Genomic DNA, 19,884 nt, shown 5'->3' on the forward strand with positions numbered 1-19,884 from the left:
GAAAAGCTAGTTGCAAGTCGCATTGTGGTGACCGTGACAACTATCACTGATTATTGTAAAAAAAAAGCATTTGGTTCACTAATGTCCTTTAGGGAAGGAAATCTGCCGTCCTTATCTGGTCTGGCCTATGACTCCTGAACCAAATCTTACACTGACCGTCAGCCTGGTTCCTGCCTGGTAGATAGGGTCAAAATTGTCCCTCATAGGATTGGGGTAGTAGTCGAAGCTTCTCTCACAGCCGTAGAGTCATGTCATCTTTCTCTTCCCCTTTGTTGCAGGTAACATGGGCGGACCTGAATTATATAAGATCACACTGCACATCTTTGCTGTTCCCAAACCACTTCCAAAGAAGGAATGTAAGGCACAGGTGATAGTTATTGTGGTGAATAAAAGCCCACCCTCCTGTGCCAATATCACAGTGGAAGACCTATGCTTTGGAGAAGTGGATTCGAAGGTTCAGATTATTGAGAACAAGTTCCCTGGCACATTCTTCCAAATGAACTCCTTGCCAAACCAGCACCAGTGCCAGTTTGCAAACATCTCCTATCATCTAGGAACAGGTAAACACCACATGGGGTGAGATGTGATGGCTGGCATCCTTGGGGTGCAAGTGGGGTACAGGGATTGGTCTCTGAGAGGCTGTAGGGTACTTCAAGATGCCTATCAATCCCAATCGACATGCTGAATTTTTAGGAATTGATAGAGAAACTTCTTTCGTAATGTAGCTGCACTAACAACCAATTTAAGGTAATGAGTTGAGCTCATAATGTGGCTCATTTATGCTTGCTAGGGGTCCGTTCTCTGCAAACAAAAGGAATATGTTCAAGGCTTGCGCCTTTTTTGAATTACACAGGAGCTTGTGGAGCCTCTAGTTCTCTGCTGTTTTCTCCATGGCAACGCCTTGGCCGCCAATCAAAGCTGACTTGCCAGCCAATCAGCACTCTTTACTCCTGTAGTATAAATTGTGATGGTTTGAAATTTGGTATTCTTGCATTTGTCCTGATGAGTGCAAGATGAAAAGCTTCGGCAACATGTCTCTCTTCTTAGTAATATTCATGGAACTTCTCCCTGCAGGTGGGGAACCTTGGACAAGGGGACACGGCCTGAAAATTGGAGTCCGGCCATTGAGGAGAAGAGCTAGGAAATGCTTCTTCACACAAAGTGGTAGAAGGGTGAAACTCTCTTCCACAAAGAAGCAGCAGATGCTAGCTCAATTAATAATTCAAAAACTGAGATCAATCGATTTAGACAAGGGTATAAAGGGATAAGGAGCCAACGTGATGGATGGGGTTAAGATACAGGTCAGTCATGATCTCACTGGATGGCAGCAGCACAGGCCTGAGAGGCTGAATGGCCTCTTTCTGCCCCTACGTTCCTATAATTAAAGTGTGAGGGAACATACCAAGGACAGGCACTTGCCCACAGAGGGAATGAGGGAGGAGTAGGTTTGTTGCGGGTTGCTCTAGGAGCTGGCCAGAGAGAAACCGGGGGACCCCTGAGCATGTGAGCCTGTTATTTGTTGTAGGATAGTGAGGGGGGGGGTGGGGTCTTACTAGTGGACCTTCCATGGCATTGCTCACATTGAGTCTGAGGGTGCACTTGATGTCCATGAGGGCAAAGTACATGGGTAGTGGTGAAGTTCTTTTTGATGGGTTCACACTTCACGGGCAGAATTTCCTGCCTGTTGGGCGGGTGGGGAACCAATCCCTGCCAGAGAAGCGGGCCCCACCGCCATTTTATGTGGGCGGGCCAGCGTGACGCCCGGAGGGAAGAGCTATGCGCTCCCTGTGCGTGCGGGGGGATTCCCCAAATGCGAGAGTGTGCTCTTTCACACATGCACACGAAAGAGCCCACATCCCCCTGAGGCTAAGTGCAGCCTCAGGGAGATCGCTGACAGCTTTATAAACCTTAAAAATAGAAAAAAAATCCTTAACATGTCCCCCTCATGTGACAATGTCACACGAGATGGGACATGTTCATAAATTTCACTAAAACTTTATTAAACTTTTTAAATCCCTACATGAAGCCTCATCCCGCCGCTGGATGAGGTTTCATGTTTTCTCTATTCCCCGCCGGGGCTCCTGGCCGACCCGCTGACCTTAAGGTCCTTTAATTGTTTAAATGATCCTGTCAATGGCCTCAATTGGCCATTGATGGCAAAATTCAGCCCCATGAGTTTTTATATCCTCCAGCATCGGGCAGCACACAGACACCACATCACATGAGGAGATATTAAGGAAAATGGCCCAAAACTTGGTCAGTCAGAAGGGTAGGTTTTAAAAAGCCCCTTCAAGGAAGAAAGAGAAGTAGAAAGTCGGAGAGGTTTAGGAAGGGAATTGCAGAGCTCGGGGCCCAGGCAGCTGGAGGTACAGTCACCTTGCGATGGAGCAGGTACAATGGTGGATGAGGCCAGAATTAGAGGAGCGTAGTTATCCCGGAGCGTTGTGCGGCTGGAGATTACAGAGATAGGGAGGGGGAGGGGGAGGGGGGGTGGCGAGACCAGGGAGAGATTTGAAAGTGAGGATGAGCATTTTAAATGCTTGACTGGGAGCCATTGTGGGTCAGCGAGCATCAGGATAATAGGTGCATGGGGCTTGGGTGCGAGTTAGAACTCAGGCAGCAGAGATTTGGATGGCCTCAAGTTTACGGAGGGTAGAATGTGGGAGGACAGGCAGGAGGGCATTGGAATAGCCAAGTTTAGAGGTAACATAGGCATGGATGAGGGTTTAAGCAGCAGAACATCTGCCCGTTAAAAGGAAGCCTATACAAAGGTTGCAGATTGGTGTAATTCTTCAACAATTGCACCATCTAGTGGTGAGCAGGTTCATAACTTCGGTCTGTAGGTGCTGGTTCAATCCTGATCATTTCTATTTGTATCGCATCAGGTCCTGGGGATGATCTTAAATGCCTTAGATTACTTTCGAAGTCCAGACACTGTTGTTACTCAGGCAAACACAGCAATCAAGTTACACACAGCAGGATCCCACTAACAGCAAGTCAAGATGCAGAATCTCCTGTGCTTGACTATTCTGTGATTCCATAAACCATTTGTGGAGCTTTGACTTGACAACAGAACAGTTCAACATTAGTGCAACTGTTGCCTAAAATGTTGCTGTGTCCTGGCCAAGATCTCCAGCCCATCCAATTTACAATCTTGAGAAAGCACATTGCATTATTGATTTCTTGGGCGGTATTGAACAAAGGTATTGACTAGCCTTTCACAACCACAGGACATCTCCAAGCGCTTCACGGCCCATCAAGTACTGTTGAAGTGTAGGCACTTTGGTAATGCAGGAAGCAGGACAGCCAATTTGCACACAGCGAGTTCCCACAAACATCAGTTGTGATAATGACCGGATAATCTGTTTTTGCGGCATTGGCTGAGGGATAAATATTGGCCTGGGCACTGGGCAGAGCTCTCCCTGTGCTTGTCCGAAATGGAACCACAGGACCCCTTTATATATACCTGCGGTAGGAGACAGGGCCTAGGTTCAACATCTCATCCAAAAGTCGGTAACAGGGCAGGTTCATGAGGATGACATCTCCACCTCCAGGAGGAAAACCTGGCACTAACAATGTTTTCTTTTCTGAGGGGACATTGGAAGGAACACAAAAAGGCCATTCACCCCCTCAAGCCTGTTTGCCTCTTCAGTTAGACCATGGCTATTCCATATTTAAACTCCCTCTAACCACCATGGTTCCGTAACCTTTAATATACTTGCCCAACAAAAACCTATCTTGGCATTCTCGCCAGAGTGTTTGGCCTGCTGGATGGGCGTAGGCGTCCATACCAAATATAATTTCAATCTGTCCGTTTTCCAGATGGTCCCGTTCCGTTCAGGATTAATGAGGAGACATCAGAGGTCAGTGTGGAAAAGTCACTGGACAGGGAGCAGAGGGAGACGTACGAAATGATTGTCAAATGTACCTTGCGGACGCCTGTCCAAGTGATTCAAGTTGGGAGGTCCTTGCACGTGACTGTCCTTGACAAAGGTGACAACACTCCCTACCTCCCTGGCGGCAATGACACTGCTGAGGCTTTCATTGAATTCAACAGGAAAGAGGTAAGACTTTCAACTAGATTTGGATGAGAATTTGTGTTTATGTTCATGCTCGTAGTTTCTACATGGAAATAAAGGAAGGTGCGAAACCGAAATAGGCCCCAGATTTTTCCAAAAAACTATTACCCCTCAATCCACCCTGTCCACTTATACTTCCTGATTGTCCCTCTTTTCCTGATAGGACTTCTCCAGCATATGGCACATCCCCATCTATCACAGTCACCTCCTGAGTCTCCACACCACTTCTTTCCAGAGGAGAGAGAGTGTTGGCGATCGCCAGCGATGGTTCCTCCTGCCCCACTACTCAATGCATCTTCTGGCCCCTTTCTGTCAGAGGCCCAACCTCTGCTTTTTTGTTTTGTTTGTATGCAGGATGTGGGCGTCGCTGGCAAGGCAGCATTTGTTGCCTGTTCCTAATTGCCCTAGAGAAGGTGGTGGTGAGTCACCTTCTTGAACCACTGCAGCCCATGTGGTGTAGGTACAGCCACAGTGCTGTTAGGGAGGGAGTTCCAGGATTTTGACCCAGCAACAGTGAAGGAACGGTGATATATTTCCAAGTCAGGATGGTATGTGGCTTGGAGGGGAATGTGCAGGTGGTGGTGTTCCTCTACATACAGGGATCTCCTTTCCCGCTCTGACTCCCAGTGTCTTCTGTGATGCCTCATCTATGAAAATGCCCCCATCTCTAATATTTTGATGCCTGGCCAGTGGCTTACTAAGGTTGACCACACCTGCCTTGAATGCATCAAGCATCTCAAAGTTGTTTTAGATAAAACCTTCCAGAATTTGGCCCTGGAGGGCAAACATCTCACAATTTCTAAAAGTATTTCATTTTTGTGCAACTTTATGACATGATGGTTATTTGAATTAAAAATAATTCTCCTGAGAAAATACAAGAAACACAAACTCTCTTCAATTAGATTCCTCAAATTCCCCCCTTCCCCCTTTTGCTTTTTCCTTTAGAATTTGCCCCTGGGTTAATTTGCTTTGCGATCTATTCCAGAAAGACAGCTGGTGAAGGATGATACTAGAGCCAATCTTGACTCAGTCTTACATTTATACACAGAGTGAAACATTACAAGCACATACCTCCTAACTCAATTTCCACAATTTCAGCATGTCTCTCTTTACATGTGCTCAATCAAAACCCCAATTAATGTCCTCCACTTGCGTATAATTAAACATAATTAATATACAATAATAGCACCTCCTTCCTGCTTTTACCTAATTCCCACTCTCATCAAAGTCCCATTTCAGGGGGTTTTGCACTCTGTTACCAGCTCACTTGTTCCTCATGTTCCAGTACTGTACTGTTTGTGCACAGTTTAGTGAGTTGGCAGCTCCCTTATTTTATTTCCATTGTCCTCAGTCAGGAGAGATGTAGACTAGGGTGCCGACTTGCTGTCACCCTTTTTAACGCCATCACACAAATCCAAGATCTACCCCACTGAGTTTTCATCGGCTACACTTGCTTCTCGATTTCTTACCTTTCAGCACACGGTGGTGGGGGCTCTCTTTGTCTACGATACCGACAGCACCACTAAATACACAACAACGGTGATGAGGAACGATACGTGGATTACAGACAACTTCAGAGTGAAGGCCACCCCTTTGGAGATACCTGCCAGCATTGAAAGCCCTGCTCGAGGGACTGTGAACAGATACGGTAAACCCCCACCAAAAAGCTGTCCTTCGGCAATGCTGGGCAAGTAGAAAGGGAAACTCTGATCTGCGGGAAAGGCTGGAGATGCAGAGCAGGTCCTCGTGGGCCAACGGGAGATTCATGTTTGGGATTTGGACATTTTGAACTGAAGGCTGAAGTAGGAGCAAGCTCATGAATAGGAACGGGAGTGGGTGAGGGGAGCGGTGGGGGAGTTGACTGACTGGGCTGTGGTCTGTGTCTTATCTAAAATGTCTACAACATCCCTGGTTCCTAGACTCTCAGAGAGGCGTCTAGCGCTAATATGAAGGTCAACAGCCCTGAGATGAAGGGAAAGGGATGATATCAGTGTGTTGTGTTTACAAACAGCATTACGGTTTTATTACACGTCCATAGACTCTCATTTCATGCTGGCAGACAGAGCACTGGTAATTTATTCAGAGTGTGTCCTTCAGCCTTGAATCACTCAGTGTAGGGGAAACTTTCCTGATTAAGTGCTCCTGGTGTAAAGCTTCATTCTATGGAAATTACGCATCAGATATACTGACCCTGATCTTCTTGAATGGTGAAGCAGACTCGAGGGGCTATATGGCCTTCTCCTGCTCTTATTTCACATGTCCTTATGGAAGTCTGCACACTCGATATTCCATCCATTACAATAATGGATGGAAAATTACAGAGGCCACAAATCTATCACTCTAACCCATTGGGTCCAGATACATCATCGTGCAAAGTTCTGCACCGGGAATCATAACATTCACTGCTTTGAACTCTTAGATTTTGCCTGAACGACCCTAATAAAGATGAAACAAAGGCTAACAAAAACTGAAACTGAATTGTACCAGCCATATAAATACTGTGGCTACAAGAGTAGTGACAAACCCAACGAGAGGAGATGCAATTCTAGACCTAGTCTTGGGGAACGAAGAAGGGCAAGTGGGTGAAGTGACAGTTGGCGACCATATCGGGGAAAGTGATCACAATTCAGTTAGATTTAGCATTACCATGGAAAAGGACAGAGATAAGGCAGGAGTAAAAGTCTTGAACTAGGGGAAGGCAAATTTTGCAGAAATGAGAAGGGACTTGGCTGAGGTGGACTGGACAGCACTGCTGGAGGATAAAACAGTGGAAAACCAGTGGGAAGCATTAAAAAGTGAGACCCTAATTGTACAAAGTAGACGTGGCCCCTACAAAAATAAGAGTGGTACTGCCAAATCTAGACCTCCCTGGTTATCTAGAGGAATACAGGGGAAGATCAAACAGAAAAAGAAAGCGTACGATAGGCACAAAGAACTAAGCACTGCAGATAGCCTAGACAAATATAGGGAGTGCAGGGACGAAGTAAAAAAGGAAATAAGGAAATCAAAGAGAGGGCATGAAAAAAGATTAGCAAGTAAAGATAAAGAAAACCCAAAGATGTTTTATCAATACATTAATGCTAAAAGGTTAGTTAAGGAAAAAGTGGGACCTATCAGAGATGAAGATGGAAACTTGTGTGTAGATGCAGAGGCTGTGGGAAGGGTTTTGAATGAATATTTTGTCTCCGTGCTTACAAAAGAAAGGGAGGATGTAGATACAGTATTCCAGGAGGAACACTGCGAGATATTGGACGGGATAGTCATAAAGAGAGAGGAAGTACTCGAAGGGTTGAAACCCTTGAAAGTTGATAAGTCACCAGGGCCAGATGGATTGTTTCTGAGGCTGCTGAAGGAAGTCAGGGAGGAGATAGCAGATGCTCTGAGGATGATTTTCCAATCTTCACTAGATACAGGGGAGGTACCGGAGGACAGGAGAAATGCAAACGTAGTTCCATTGTTTAAAAAGAGATCAAAGGAAATGCCAAGCAATTATAGGCCAGTTAGTCTTACATCGGTGGTGAGCAAATTAGTAGAATCAATCCTGAGAGATAGGATTAACTGTCATGTGGAAAGGCATGGACTAGTCAGGGATGGTCAGCATGGATTTGTTAAAGGAAGGTCTTGCCTCACAAATTTGATTGAATTCTTTGAGGAAGTGACAAGAAGGGTTGATGAAGGTAGTGCAGTGGATGTTGTGTCCATGGATTTTAGCAAGGCATTTGACAAGGTCCCACATGGCAGATTGGTCAGGAAAGTAAAAGCCCATGGGATTCAGGGTAAGGTGGCAAACTGGATAAAAGGTTGGCTTTGTAACAGGAAACAAAGGGTAATGGTCGATGGATGCCCTTGTGAATGGAAAGTTGTCTCAAGTGGTGTTCCACAGGGCTCAGTGTTGGGACCCTTGCTGTGTGTGTTATATATTAACGATTTGGACATGAACGTGGGGGGCACAATTGGGAAATTTGCAGATGACACAAAAATTGGCCGAGTAGTGGATAGTGTAGAGGATAGCCATAGTCTCCAAAACGATATAGATGGGATGGTGGAGTGGGCGGTAAAGTGGCAGATGGATTTTAACGTAGAGAAGTGTGAGGTCATACATTTAGGGAGGTCAAACAGTTACAGGGATCACACAATAAATGGGAATATACTAAGAGGGGTAGATGAAGTGAGAGATCTTGGCGTACAAGTACACAGGTCCCTGAAGGCAGCAGTTCAAGTAGACAAGGTTGTAAAGAAGGCATATGGAATGCTCTTCTTATTGGCAGAGGTATAGAATAAAAGTAAGGATATAATGTTGAAATTGTATAAAACACTGGTGAGGCCACAACTGGAGTATTATGTGCAGTTCTGGTCACCACATTACAGGAAGGACGTAATAGCTCTGGAGAGAGTGCAGAGGAGGTTTACAAGAATGTTGCCAGGGTTAGAAAAGTGTAGCTACGAGGAGAGATTGGATAAGTTGGGGTTATTTTCCCTGGAACAAAGAAGGCTGAGAGGTGACTTGATTGAGGTATACAAAATTATGAGGGGAATAGATAGAGTGGACAGGATAAATTAGTTTCCCTTGATGGAGAATTCTAGAACCAGGGGACATAGATTCAAGATAAGTGGCAGAAGGTGTAGGGGGGACATGAGGAAGAACTTTTTTACTCAGAGGGTAGTGGGTGTCTGGAATTCACTGCCCAGGTTGGTGGTAGAGGCAGAAACTCTAAACTCTTTTAAAAAGTACCTGGATCTGCACCTTAAGTGCTGTAAGCTGCAGGGCTATGGGCCGGGTGCAGGAAGGTGGGATTAGAAAGGGCACCTGGGTGTCCTCGGGCTGGCATGGACAAGATGGGCCAAATGGCCTCTTCTGTGCTGTAACTTTTCTGTGGTTCTATGGTTCTAAGAGCAAGTCAGAGGCTAGGAATCCTGTGGCAAGTAACTCACCTCCTGACTCCCCAAAGCCTGTCCACCATCTACAAGGCACAAGTCAGAAGTGTGATGGAATACTCCCCACTTGCCTGGATGAGTGTAGCTCTAACAACACTCAAGAAGCTTTTCACCATCCAGGACAAAGCAGCCCACTTGATTGGCACCACATCCACAAACATTCACTCTCTACACCACTGACGCACAGTAGCAGCAGTGTGTACCATCTACAAGATGCACTGCAGGAACTCACCAAGTCTCCTTAGACAGCACCTTCCAAACCCACAACCAATACCATCAAGAAGGACAAGGGTGGTAGACACATGGAAACACCAGCACCTGGAAGTTCCCTTCCAAGCCACACACCATCCTGACTTGGAAATATATCGCCATTCCTTCACTGTCACTGAGTCAAAATCCTGGAACTCCCTCCCTAACAGCACTGTGGGTGTACCTACACCACATGGACTGCAGCGGTTCAAGGAGGCAACTCACCACCACCTTCTCAAGGGCAATTAGGGATGGGCAATAAATGCTGGCCCAGCCAGTGAAGCCCACATCCCATGAATTAATTAAAAAATGCCAAGAGCTAGATTACCAACTTGGTCTCCAGATGATAAACTGGCCTTTGTGGGTCACCAGTTGTTATAGAAACTGCCTAATTTTAAAACTGCACCCTGAGCTAATTGGGACTGCTAGTTTTGTGCCAAGGCAATGAGTTGACAATCTACCTCCTGCATTTTGATGAACCAGAGTAGGAAAACGAAAACATAAAATAGATGTCGGTTGAAACCTGACTGGCATGTTGCGAGTAATTGTCCTGGGGATTTTTCCATGTTGGAGAGCCATCTCTCCCACTTTACCCACCCAGGCTGCTGAAAAGTCATGATCCAGTGGACACTGGAAAATTGTATCTTCGCCTTAAACGCTGACAAATAGAGAGACAGGTTAAAAAAAAAAGACTTGCATTCATATAGCGCTTTCCATGATCACCCAAATTTCTTTATAGTCGATATAGTACTTTTGTTGTAATGTAGGAAATACTGCAGGGAATTCATGCACAACAAACTCCCACAAAATGCACTGAGTACCATTCTGTCTTCTTCAAAACTGACAAAGGATCTATTGTGTCCACCTGAAAGGACTGACTGGACCTTCGTTTAATGTCTCGTTCGAATGTCAGCAGCACCATCTGAGTGCGACACTGGAGTATCAGCTGAGATTATTGTGCTTCGGTCTCTGGAGTGAGGCTTGGACCCACATCCTCCTGAGTGAGATTGGCAGCTCTGAGCCCACTGTTAACTCAAATGGAAAGGCGCTAGTAAAGAGAGTGTTGCATGGGTCAGTCGATGGTTGGATGGACGAATAAAACATATCAACATGCGAATGAAGGCCCCTTGTCTCTATAGTAGGTAGTTAGATTATAGGAGTGTGTCAACTGTGGCTCAGTTGGTAGCACGCTGACCTGAGGCAGAAGGGTGAGGGTTCGAGTCCCCACTCCTGGACTTGAGCACAAAAATAAAGGCTGACACTCCCAGTGCAATTCTGAGGGAGTGCTGCACTGTCAGAGGTGCTGTCTTTCAGATGAGGCATTAAACTGCTGTCTCAAGTGGATTTAAGAGACCCCATGGCACTACTTCGAAGGAGAACAGTGTAATTATCCCAATGACCTGGCCAATATTTATCCCTCAATCAACATCACAAAAAACAGCTTATCTGGTTATTATCATGTTGCTGTTTGTGGGAGCTTGCTGTGCGCAAATTGGTTTGCCACATTTTGTACCTTACAACAGGGACAATACAAAAGTAGTTCATTGTCTTTGCAGCACTTTGAGACGCCTGGTGGTCACGAAAGGCGCTATATAAATGGAAGTCTATTTTTGATTTAAGGTGGGCAGTTGGGTAGAAAGAGGGAACAATTTCTGGAAGACTGAAGGATGGTTCCATGGGTAGGCAGCTGGAATTAAGATAAATCAATGGATGCTTAGACTGATTTTTTTTTTTGATAGAAAGTTGGAAAGAAAAATACACAGAGAGATGGTGAAATTGGGGATTTACTATGGGAAATGGGTGGGCAGTTACACAGGTCAATGGTGGCTGAATGTATGGGTCAGTGGTTTTCTGTGTGAGGGAGCTCGCTTGTGCAAAAACAAAAGCGTAAAAACTAGAGGAACCGATTTGTCCCATCGAGCCTGATTGGCCATTCTGTTAGAATATGGCTGGTCTGTACCTCAACCATGTGCACTTCCAGAGGCCCTTTGTCCTAACTTTGAAGGACAGTGTTAGCTACCCAGAGAAGTGCTACTATTTCAGAAACATTGGGCAGGATTTTCCCCCCGTTGCAGGGGGGGAAGCTGAAGTGCGGGCACACGGAGACACGGCTCCGATTGGTGCCCCCGATTGGGGGCACGCTGCCATTTTACTTGGGTGGGCCCCGCCCAGCGTAACGTCCACACGGATGCGCTGAGCGCTCCCTGTGTGGGCTGTGGGGGAATCCCCAAACCCGAGAGTGCTCTCTTTCACACATGTGCACAAAAGAGCGCACTCACCTCCCTGAGGCTAAGCGCTGCCTCGGGGAGATCGTCTCTACTGTACAAATTATTAAAAATAGAAAAAAAAATCCCTGACATGTCCCTTCATGTGACAATGTTACATGAGTTGGGACATGTCCATAACTTTTTAAAAAACTTTAATTAAATTTTTAAAAACCCTACATGAAGCCTCATCCCGCCGGTGGATGAGGTTTGATGCTTTTTCTAATTCCCGCCAGGGCTCTTGGCCTGCCCAACAACCTTAAGGTTGGATGGGCGGGTCCATTAATTACTTCAATGACTCTGTCAATGGCCTCAATTGGCACAGATAATACAGATAATAAGGAATATTAAATTCTCAAGAAACTATGAACACACCCTGACTTCCGATGGGAGATACCTGAGAACCTGACTGACATCTTGGGATCCCCTTGTGGACATTCTACCATTCCCTTCTGAGATATTGAGATTAATCACTCAGTGGTACAGAACTTGAATATTGCTGAAAAGAGAGACATGTTGCCGAAGCTTTTCATCTTGCACTCATCAGGACAAATGCAAGAATGTCAAATTTCAAATGGTCACAACAGGAGAGAAGTAGTACTGATTGGTTGGCAAGTTGACTCTGATTGGCTGAGGCATTGTCATGGAGGAAGCAACAGGAAACTATAGGCTCCCCAAGTTCCTGGGTAACTCAAAAAAGGTGCAAGGCTTGAACATATTCCTTTTGTTTGCAGAGAATGAATCCCTATGTATGAATGTATGTTGCTTCTAGCAAGCATAAATGAGCCACATTACGAGCTTGACAGATTATGTTAAATTGATTGTTAGTGTAGTTATTAGCAAAATGTCTACTGCTAGATGCGATTCCGTGATTGTGCAACACTTGCTGAACAATGCTGAGTGCGCTGAAAACTACACTAACAACCCTTTTCTCCAGTAGTGCATCATGTGGTGATCATTTGAAATTTTACATCCTTGTGCCTGATAAGTGCAAGATGGAAAGTTTTGGCAACAACTCTCCCTTTCCAGCAATATTGAATATTGAAATAGACAGATGATGCTGAGACAGAGAAGTAGAGCAGGAGTGCAATGACAGATAGAAACACCTATGGTTGCATCAGTTGCTGGACAATCCATAGAACAATATCTGGATCAAAATTAATTGGAATTGATTGGTTGAAGTTAATTGGTCACCAAAAAGAATGATGGAGCAAGATAAGATTGCTCAGAACATCAAACCCTGCTATTTCTAACAGGCTGCATTTTATCAATACTATGCTAATAGTGGTTCTGTGTATGTCAAGAAATCCCAATCACCCTGTCTGAGTTGCTGTGGCAACATGCACATTGTAGCCTGGAGCTATGGACAGTGATGGTAGAGGCTGCAACATTCTTTCCATCACATGGCTAAACAGCAATCTCTCCCACTGCCATTGGTGTGCATTGGAAGGATCGGCATTGGCTGATACTCAGCCTGAGTAGCCATGTTACAAACACACCTCCCTTGGCCATCAGGTCCTGGGATGGGATTTGAACCCAAAGGTTCTGGCTCAGAGGCAGGGACACTATCCAATGTGCCACAAGACCTCCTCAAATAAGTAGATAGACCACTCTTAAAGGTTATGAAAGTAGATGAGAGAATACATAGGTAGATTTAAAGAGGCTTGTGAGGGGACTTGTATGAAGCTTAAGTGCCATTTAGGCTGAATGGACTGTTCTGTGTTCTCATATATAAAAACAAAAAACTGAGGATGCTGGAAATCCAAAACAAAAACAGAATTACCTGGAAAAACTCAGCAGGTCTGGCAGCATCGGCGGAGAAGAAAAGAGTTGACGTTTCGAGTCCTCATGACCCTTCAACAGAACTGAGTAATATTAGGAGAGGGGTGAAATATAAGCTGGATTAAGGTGTGTTCTCGACTCAATGTAATTCCGCACCTTTTCCTATGTTTTATTCAGAGCTGATACTGAAGAAAAACCTGTCAATCTCTGAGAACCGATCATTTAGCTTGGATGTCCTGGTTCGCGATACAGAATACAGCGGCCCCGAGAGCTCGGTGATGCTGCATTTCAACATCACAGTCCGGCCAATCATCATTGAATTCACTGAGAAAACGTTCCACTTCTCAGTGAACAGGAATGCAGGCCGTTCTGCAAAGGTGATGGTTTATTTTTAATATACGATTGGGGATTCTGCAGGGAGAAAGCCTGAATCTGAACAACTGCCAAGATTTAAAAACCACTGGTAAAGAGATTGAATCTAACATTGACAGGGTGTAGTGCTGTATTCATTTTGGTCCCTCCTTTGGAGTGAGCATTTTCTCAGAATTTTGCTGTTTATTTTTGAACAGAAATTGCAACAGGTTAACAGGCCAATCAGGCCGACTAGTCCGTGTTGGTGTGTAACCTTCAGAAGAGCTGGATCCTAGTCTCGTGTGAGTGCTCCGGTCCCCTTTCCTTCAGCCCTATCATTTTTTTTAAATGTTGGTAGGGTCTCGGGTCCAATCGCTAACGCTGCTGGTGCTTTTCACAGCCTTGGCGCATGTCCCTTAGGGCAGGATTTTACACCCCGCGGGCTGGTGTGTGCCAGACCCGATTGGGCATAAGATAGCGCGCGATGATGTCGGGCGAGCATCCCGACGTCGTTGCGCACTCGCACGATATTTCGGTCGGGGGGCGCGCACAAGAATCAGCAGCGCGTCCACCAACAAGTGAGAGGCTTATTAAGGCTGTTAATCAATTGATTTGAAGCTATTTTTCGCTGCCCGCCCAACCTTGTTGGTTGGAGGGAGGGCGAGTCCATCAGGCGGCCTTTGGATATTTTAGGAGGTCTCATCCACGGGTGCAATGAGTTTTCCAACATTAATTTTAAAAAATAAATCATTTTTGACATAACTTTCATTGTGTGAGTGGGTCCTTTGTGGGGACATGTTTTTCCCATTTTCAGACTCTTCATCTTTGATTTTAATAATCTTCAGCCGCCTTCAGGGAGCTTTCAGTTTGCTCCCCCACCGCCCCCCCCGGCCACACATGCGCAGACTTTTTCACTCGTACTCCTCCCAACCCCCACCCCGGCAGCGCTGAGCTCCTCAGCGCTCCTTTCATGCCCGCTGCCCGTTTGATTGGCCAGCCAGTGTGAAATCGCGGCTGGGGGCCGACTGCAGGAGATGGGCCGCTTCCCGGCCGCTCCTGGTCCCGCCATCCACACCTGCCCGACAACCTGGAAATCCCGCCCTCAATCTTGTATATTCTATACGTGTGAGGAAGAAGGTTTTTGCGCAGCGAGTGGGAATGACCTGGAACTCGCTGCCCACAAGGGCGGTGGAAGCAGAGACGATGAACGATTTCAAAACGAAGTTGGACGGACACTCAAGGGAAATAAACTCACGGGGCTACAGGGATAGAGTGACGGGTGGGCGATGGGGTTGACTGCATTGCCCTGCAAAGAGCCAGCACAGACTCAGTGGGCCAAATGGCCTCCTTCTGTGCTGTAATGACTCTGTGTTGTATCTAATCAGGGATTAGGAAACAAGTAGTGCCGAGAATCTTCAACCAGGCAAAAGTTCGCTCAAAGTAAACTAATTGCCACTTTGGGCTGAACTTTGTGCCCTCCACAGTGGCAGATTTGGTGGTGGGTGGATTCTTAATCAGGCAGGAGGTGGCGACTGAGGACCCCGCCACCTTCCTGCCTCCCATGGATGGCCTTCCTATCCCACCGACGATTGAGGCCATTATGTGGGCAATGCCCATTTAAGGGCCTCATCCCGTCACTGTTATTAACCCAATGGCTGGAGCGGGTTTGCTCACCATGGAGAAAGCACGAGAAGCAGTTGAGTTTGCTCGCAGACTCTCGAATTGAGGGGTCGGGGGAGGTGGGGCAGCCCCTTGATCGAAGGCTCTCACTGCCTAATCAAGGACCTGGCATTGGGAAGGTGTGGACCTCTGAAAATCACGCCCGTGCCCCTCTCCTCCACTTCCCAGCGACACCCTCCACCTTGCATCCCCCTGCCCCTCCTCGCCATCATTCACCTGTGTCTAGATCCCTCCTCAACCTGAGGCCTTAGGTGGGTGCAGTACCAGCGGCACTTCAGCTCTGTAGTGGCGCTGCTGAGTACAGAAGAGCTGCCGGCCTCTGATTGGCTGATAACTCTCGGTGGGCGGTATCTCCTTGATCCTGCCACCTGGCCTTGTAAAAGTCTGAGTGGCACAAGATGCGGCAGCCCTTTTAGAAAAGAGGCGATGCGAGAGTCTTGCCCTCTCTTCAACTGGCGGCGGAGACCCCCATCGCCTCCACATGATCCTCCGCTGTACCTCTGAGCTCAGATTCAGTTCAAAGTTCTTTCCCCCCATAATGCCTGATGTGAATCTATTGTTTTCATGTCTTCACAATCCTCTCTTGATGAGGAGTTTGAAGCATCTGTGGGAAGGGCACATGACGTGAGTGAGCGCTCCTTCCATGGCCGGAACCATCTTTATACCGCCCGACAGGGGTGTTAGTCCTGTACAGCGGGAGGTTTTACAGGCTCCCACGAGCCGTACAGGGAGCAGAGGTCACCCACACCCACCAGGGGTGAGTATCGAGCTAGGGATTGTCTTAAAATTCAGACGCAGAGTTCCACTCATCTGGAGTGGGGTTCGAACCCTTCACCCTGGAGTCCGATATTCTAACCAGGTGGGATGTGAACTGCAGCTTATTCATTAATTCTATTGTGTGTTACAGATTGGAAGAATTTGTATAGCAAACTGTCACAACTTTCAAGCATTGAATATAAGCTACACACTGGTGTCCCTGATCCAAGCTGAGGAGAATGCTACACAACAGGACAAAAACTGTTCCTCTATTGTTGGGGTTCTTAAGAGAGCCGAGGATATATTTGGGTTCCTGTACGTCAATGATGTGAAAGTGTTGAGAAACAGCACTTGTTCCAAACTTCACTATACCATCATCGCTAATGAGTCATTGAGCAAGGAGGAGGCAAAAGCCAGCATTATTGTCACACTCGAGGGCACGTGTACGTATCTGTACTTCTTAATTGGTGTTTCTGATTTTCCTCCTGTTCCTCCTTGTTTGAGGCTCTTCACTTTTATCTTCTATGGCCAAACTTCCTTGGGTTGTTTTCATTGGAGCAGAGAAGACTGAGGGGCGACCTGATCGAGGTGTACAAGATCATGAGGGGCATGGACAGGGTGGATAGGGAGCAGCTGTTCCCCTTAGTTGAAGGGTCAGTCGCGAGGGGACATAAGTTCAAGGTGAGGGGCAGGAGGTTTAGGGGGATGTGAGGAAAAGCTTTTTTACCCAGAGGGTGGTGACGGTCTGGAATGCACTGCCTGGGAGGGTGGTGGAGGCGGGTTGCCTCACATCCTTTAAAAAGTACCTGGATGAGCATTTGGCACCTCATAACATTCAAGGCTATGGGCCAAGTGCTGGTAAATGGGATTCGGTAGGTAGATCAGGTGTTTCTCACGTGTCAGTGCAGACTCGATGGGCCGAAGGGCCTCTTCTGCACTGTGATTCTGTGATTCAAATGAGGGGGAAAGGAATAAAGGAGTGTAGATTACATGGGAACATGAATTTAAGCTGGAAGATCTGCCATATTCTATTTTATTGAAACTGACTATATGTGTGATGCTTTATATAGCCCACAAAACAAGCTTTGAACCATGGTTGAAAATGTCTGGAATTAATTGAAGTTTCTTTTCTCTCTAGACACTGACAAAAGTAACAATTGTCCCAAGATCTGTGCGACAAACAAGCAACGTTCTGAGTGTGAGGAATGTGGCGGCCTTGGAACATTAACTGGGAAATGCCAGTGGCGACAGGGCTTTGAAAAAGGTAGGAATCTTCTGTAATAACTCAACATGTCAGCTCTTCCCACTCTTTAACTGTCCACTATATATATAAGATTTTAATACTAGCCACTGAATGACTTCAATATAAATACTTTCAAATGACGTGTTTAACTATTACCTTCAGATCTCAGCAATGCCTTGAGATGCTTCAATTAATAATTGGAAATGCAGTGATTGTCATTATGTAGGTCAAACAGACAGGAACTAATAACTGGTTAAATCCTTCATGGTGGAAGGAGGACACTTCGAGGACAAGAACACAAGAAATAGGAGCTGGAGTGGAACACATGGCCTGTCAATCCTCCTCCATCATTGAATATGAACATGGCTGACCTTGGGTTTCAACTCCACTTTCCCACCCGCTCTCCGTATCCCTTGACTCCCTGAGAGACCAAAAATCTGTCTACCCCAGCCTTAAAGTCGATAAGGCACCGGGACCGGATGAGATGCATCCAAGAATATTGAAGGAAGTGAGAGTGGAAGTTACAGAGGCCCTGGCAATAATCTGTCGATGTTCCCTGGATTTGGGGGAGGTGCTGGAGGACTGGAGAATTGCAAACATTACGCCCTTGTTCAAAAAAGGTTGTAAAGATCTGCCCTGCAATTACAGACCAGTCAATTTAACTTCGGTGGTGGGGAAACTTCTTGAAACAATTACATGGAAAAATGTGGATTGATTGGGAAGAGTCAGCATGGATTTGTTAAAGGAAAATTGTGTCTAACTAACTTGCTGGAGTTTTTTTGAAGAGGTAACAAGAGGTGGTTGATGAAGGCAGGGCCAATGATGTGGTGTATATGGACTCCCAAAAGGCCTTCAATACAGTGCCACACAACAGACTTGTGAAGAAAGTTATAGGTCATGGAATAAAAGGGGCAGTAGCAACATGGATACAAAATTGGCTCAAGGATAGGAAACAGAGAGTAATGGTTAATGGGTATTTTTTGGGCTGGAAGAAGGTTTGTAGTGGAGTTCCCCAGGGGTCAGTATTGGGACCCTTGCTTTTCCTGATATATATTAATGACCTAGATCTTGATGTGCAGGGGACAATTTCAAAGTTTGTGGATGACACAAAACTCGGGAGAATTGTAAACTTTGAGGAGGACAGTGTGGAACTTCAAAAGGACATTGACACATTGGTGGAGTGGTCAGATAGGTGGCAGATGAAGTTCAATGCGGGGAAGTGTGAGGTGATACACTTTGGTACAAAGAACATGGAGAGACAGTATAAAATAAAGGATACTATTCTAAGGGGTGTGCAGGAGCAGAGAGACCTGGGTGTTTTTGTACATAAGTCATTAAGGGTGGCAGGACAGGTAGAGAGAGCTGTTTCTAAAGCATACAGTATTCTAGGCTTCATTAATAGGCGAATAGTGTACAAGAGCAGGGAGGTTATGATGAACTTTTTTAAGACACTGGTTAGACCTCAGCTGGAGTATTGTGTATAGTTCTGGGCGCCACACTATGGGAAGGATGTGAACACATTGGAGAGAGTGCAGAAGAGGTTTACGAGAATAGTTCCAGGGATGAGACACTTCAGTTATGAGGAAAGATTGGAGAAGTGGGGACTGTTTTCCTTGGAGAGGAGAAGGCTAAGAGCGGGCTTGACAGAAGTTTTCAAAATCATGAGGGGTCTGGACAGAATAGATAGGGAGAAACTGTTCCCGCTCGTAAACGGATCGAGAACCAGAGGGCACAGTTTAAAAGTGTTTTGCATAAGAAGCAAATGTGAGGTGAGAAAAAACTTATTCACACAGCAAGTATTTAGGGTTTGGAATGCACTGCCTGGAAGTGTGGTGGAGGCAGGTTTAACTGAGGCATTCAAGAGGGCATTGGGTGATTATCTAAATAGAAACAATGTGCAGGGTTACAGGGAAAAGGCAGGAGGTTGGCCCTCAGTTTAAATGCTCAGAGAACCGGGGCAGACACAATGGGTTGAATGGCCTCCTTCTACACAATAACAATTCTGTGATTCTGTGATAAGTGCATTTAATGATGGAGCATCCACAACCCCCTGGGGTGGAGAATTCCAAAGATTCACAACCCTCTGAGTGAAGTAATTTCTCCTCATCTCAGTCCTAAATATTTGGTCCCTTATCCTGAGACTGTGCCCCCATGTTTTAGATTCCCTGACCAGCCGAAACAATCTCTCAGCATCTACACTACTAAGACCCTTTAAAATCTTGTATACTGTGATGTTTTTTCAAATCGTGTTGTAGGATCTTATCATTCACTTGAACTATCTAAAGGAGATGCTTTGCAGGACAGCCATCAGTTAAATTTATATGGCATTGCTTGCTCACATTACAACAATGAAACAAAATTGAACTTGACCAGCCATATAAATACTGTGGCTATAAGGACAGATCAGAGGCTGTGAATTCTGAGGCAAGTAGCTCACCTCCTGACTCCCCAAAGCATGTCCACCATCTACAAGGCGCAAGGCAGGAGTGTGATGGAATATTCTCTATTTGCCTGGGTGAATGTGGCTCCAACAACACTCAAAAAG

The 19,884-nt window shown here is 46.0% G+C and overlaps 1 protein-coding gene across 1 annotated transcript in view; it reads left to right on the forward strand.

Moving 5' to 3' along the window:
* Positions 1-421: 421 nt before the first annotated feature.
* ret (ret proto-oncogene receptor tyrosine kinase) overlaps positions 422-19,884 on the forward strand; it is a 44,863-nt gene continuing 25,400 nt past the window's right edge. Inside the window, exons 1-6 of the mRNA XM_078530982.1 lie at positions 422-560; positions 3,823-4,064; positions 5,556-5,727; positions 13,487-13,686; positions 16,248-16,539; positions 17,235-17,360. Coding sequence (XP_078387108.1) covers positions 497-560; positions 3,823-4,064; positions 5,556-5,727; positions 13,487-13,686; positions 16,248-16,539; positions 17,235-17,360 — 1,096 coding nt within the window. The 5' untranslated portion in view covers positions 422-496. The remainder of the gene's footprint in view (positions 561-3,822; positions 4,065-5,555; positions 5,728-13,486; positions 13,687-16,247; positions 16,540-17,234; positions 17,361-19,884) is intronic.

The sequence above is a fragment of the Cetorhinus maximus genome, chromosome 27 (assembly GCF_964194155.1).
Source record: "Cetorhinus maximus chromosome 27, sCetMax3.hap1.1, whole genome shotgun sequence".
NCBI classification, from domain to species: domain Eukaryota; kingdom Metazoa; phylum Chordata; class Chondrichthyes; order Lamniformes; family Cetorhinidae; genus Cetorhinus; species Cetorhinus maximus.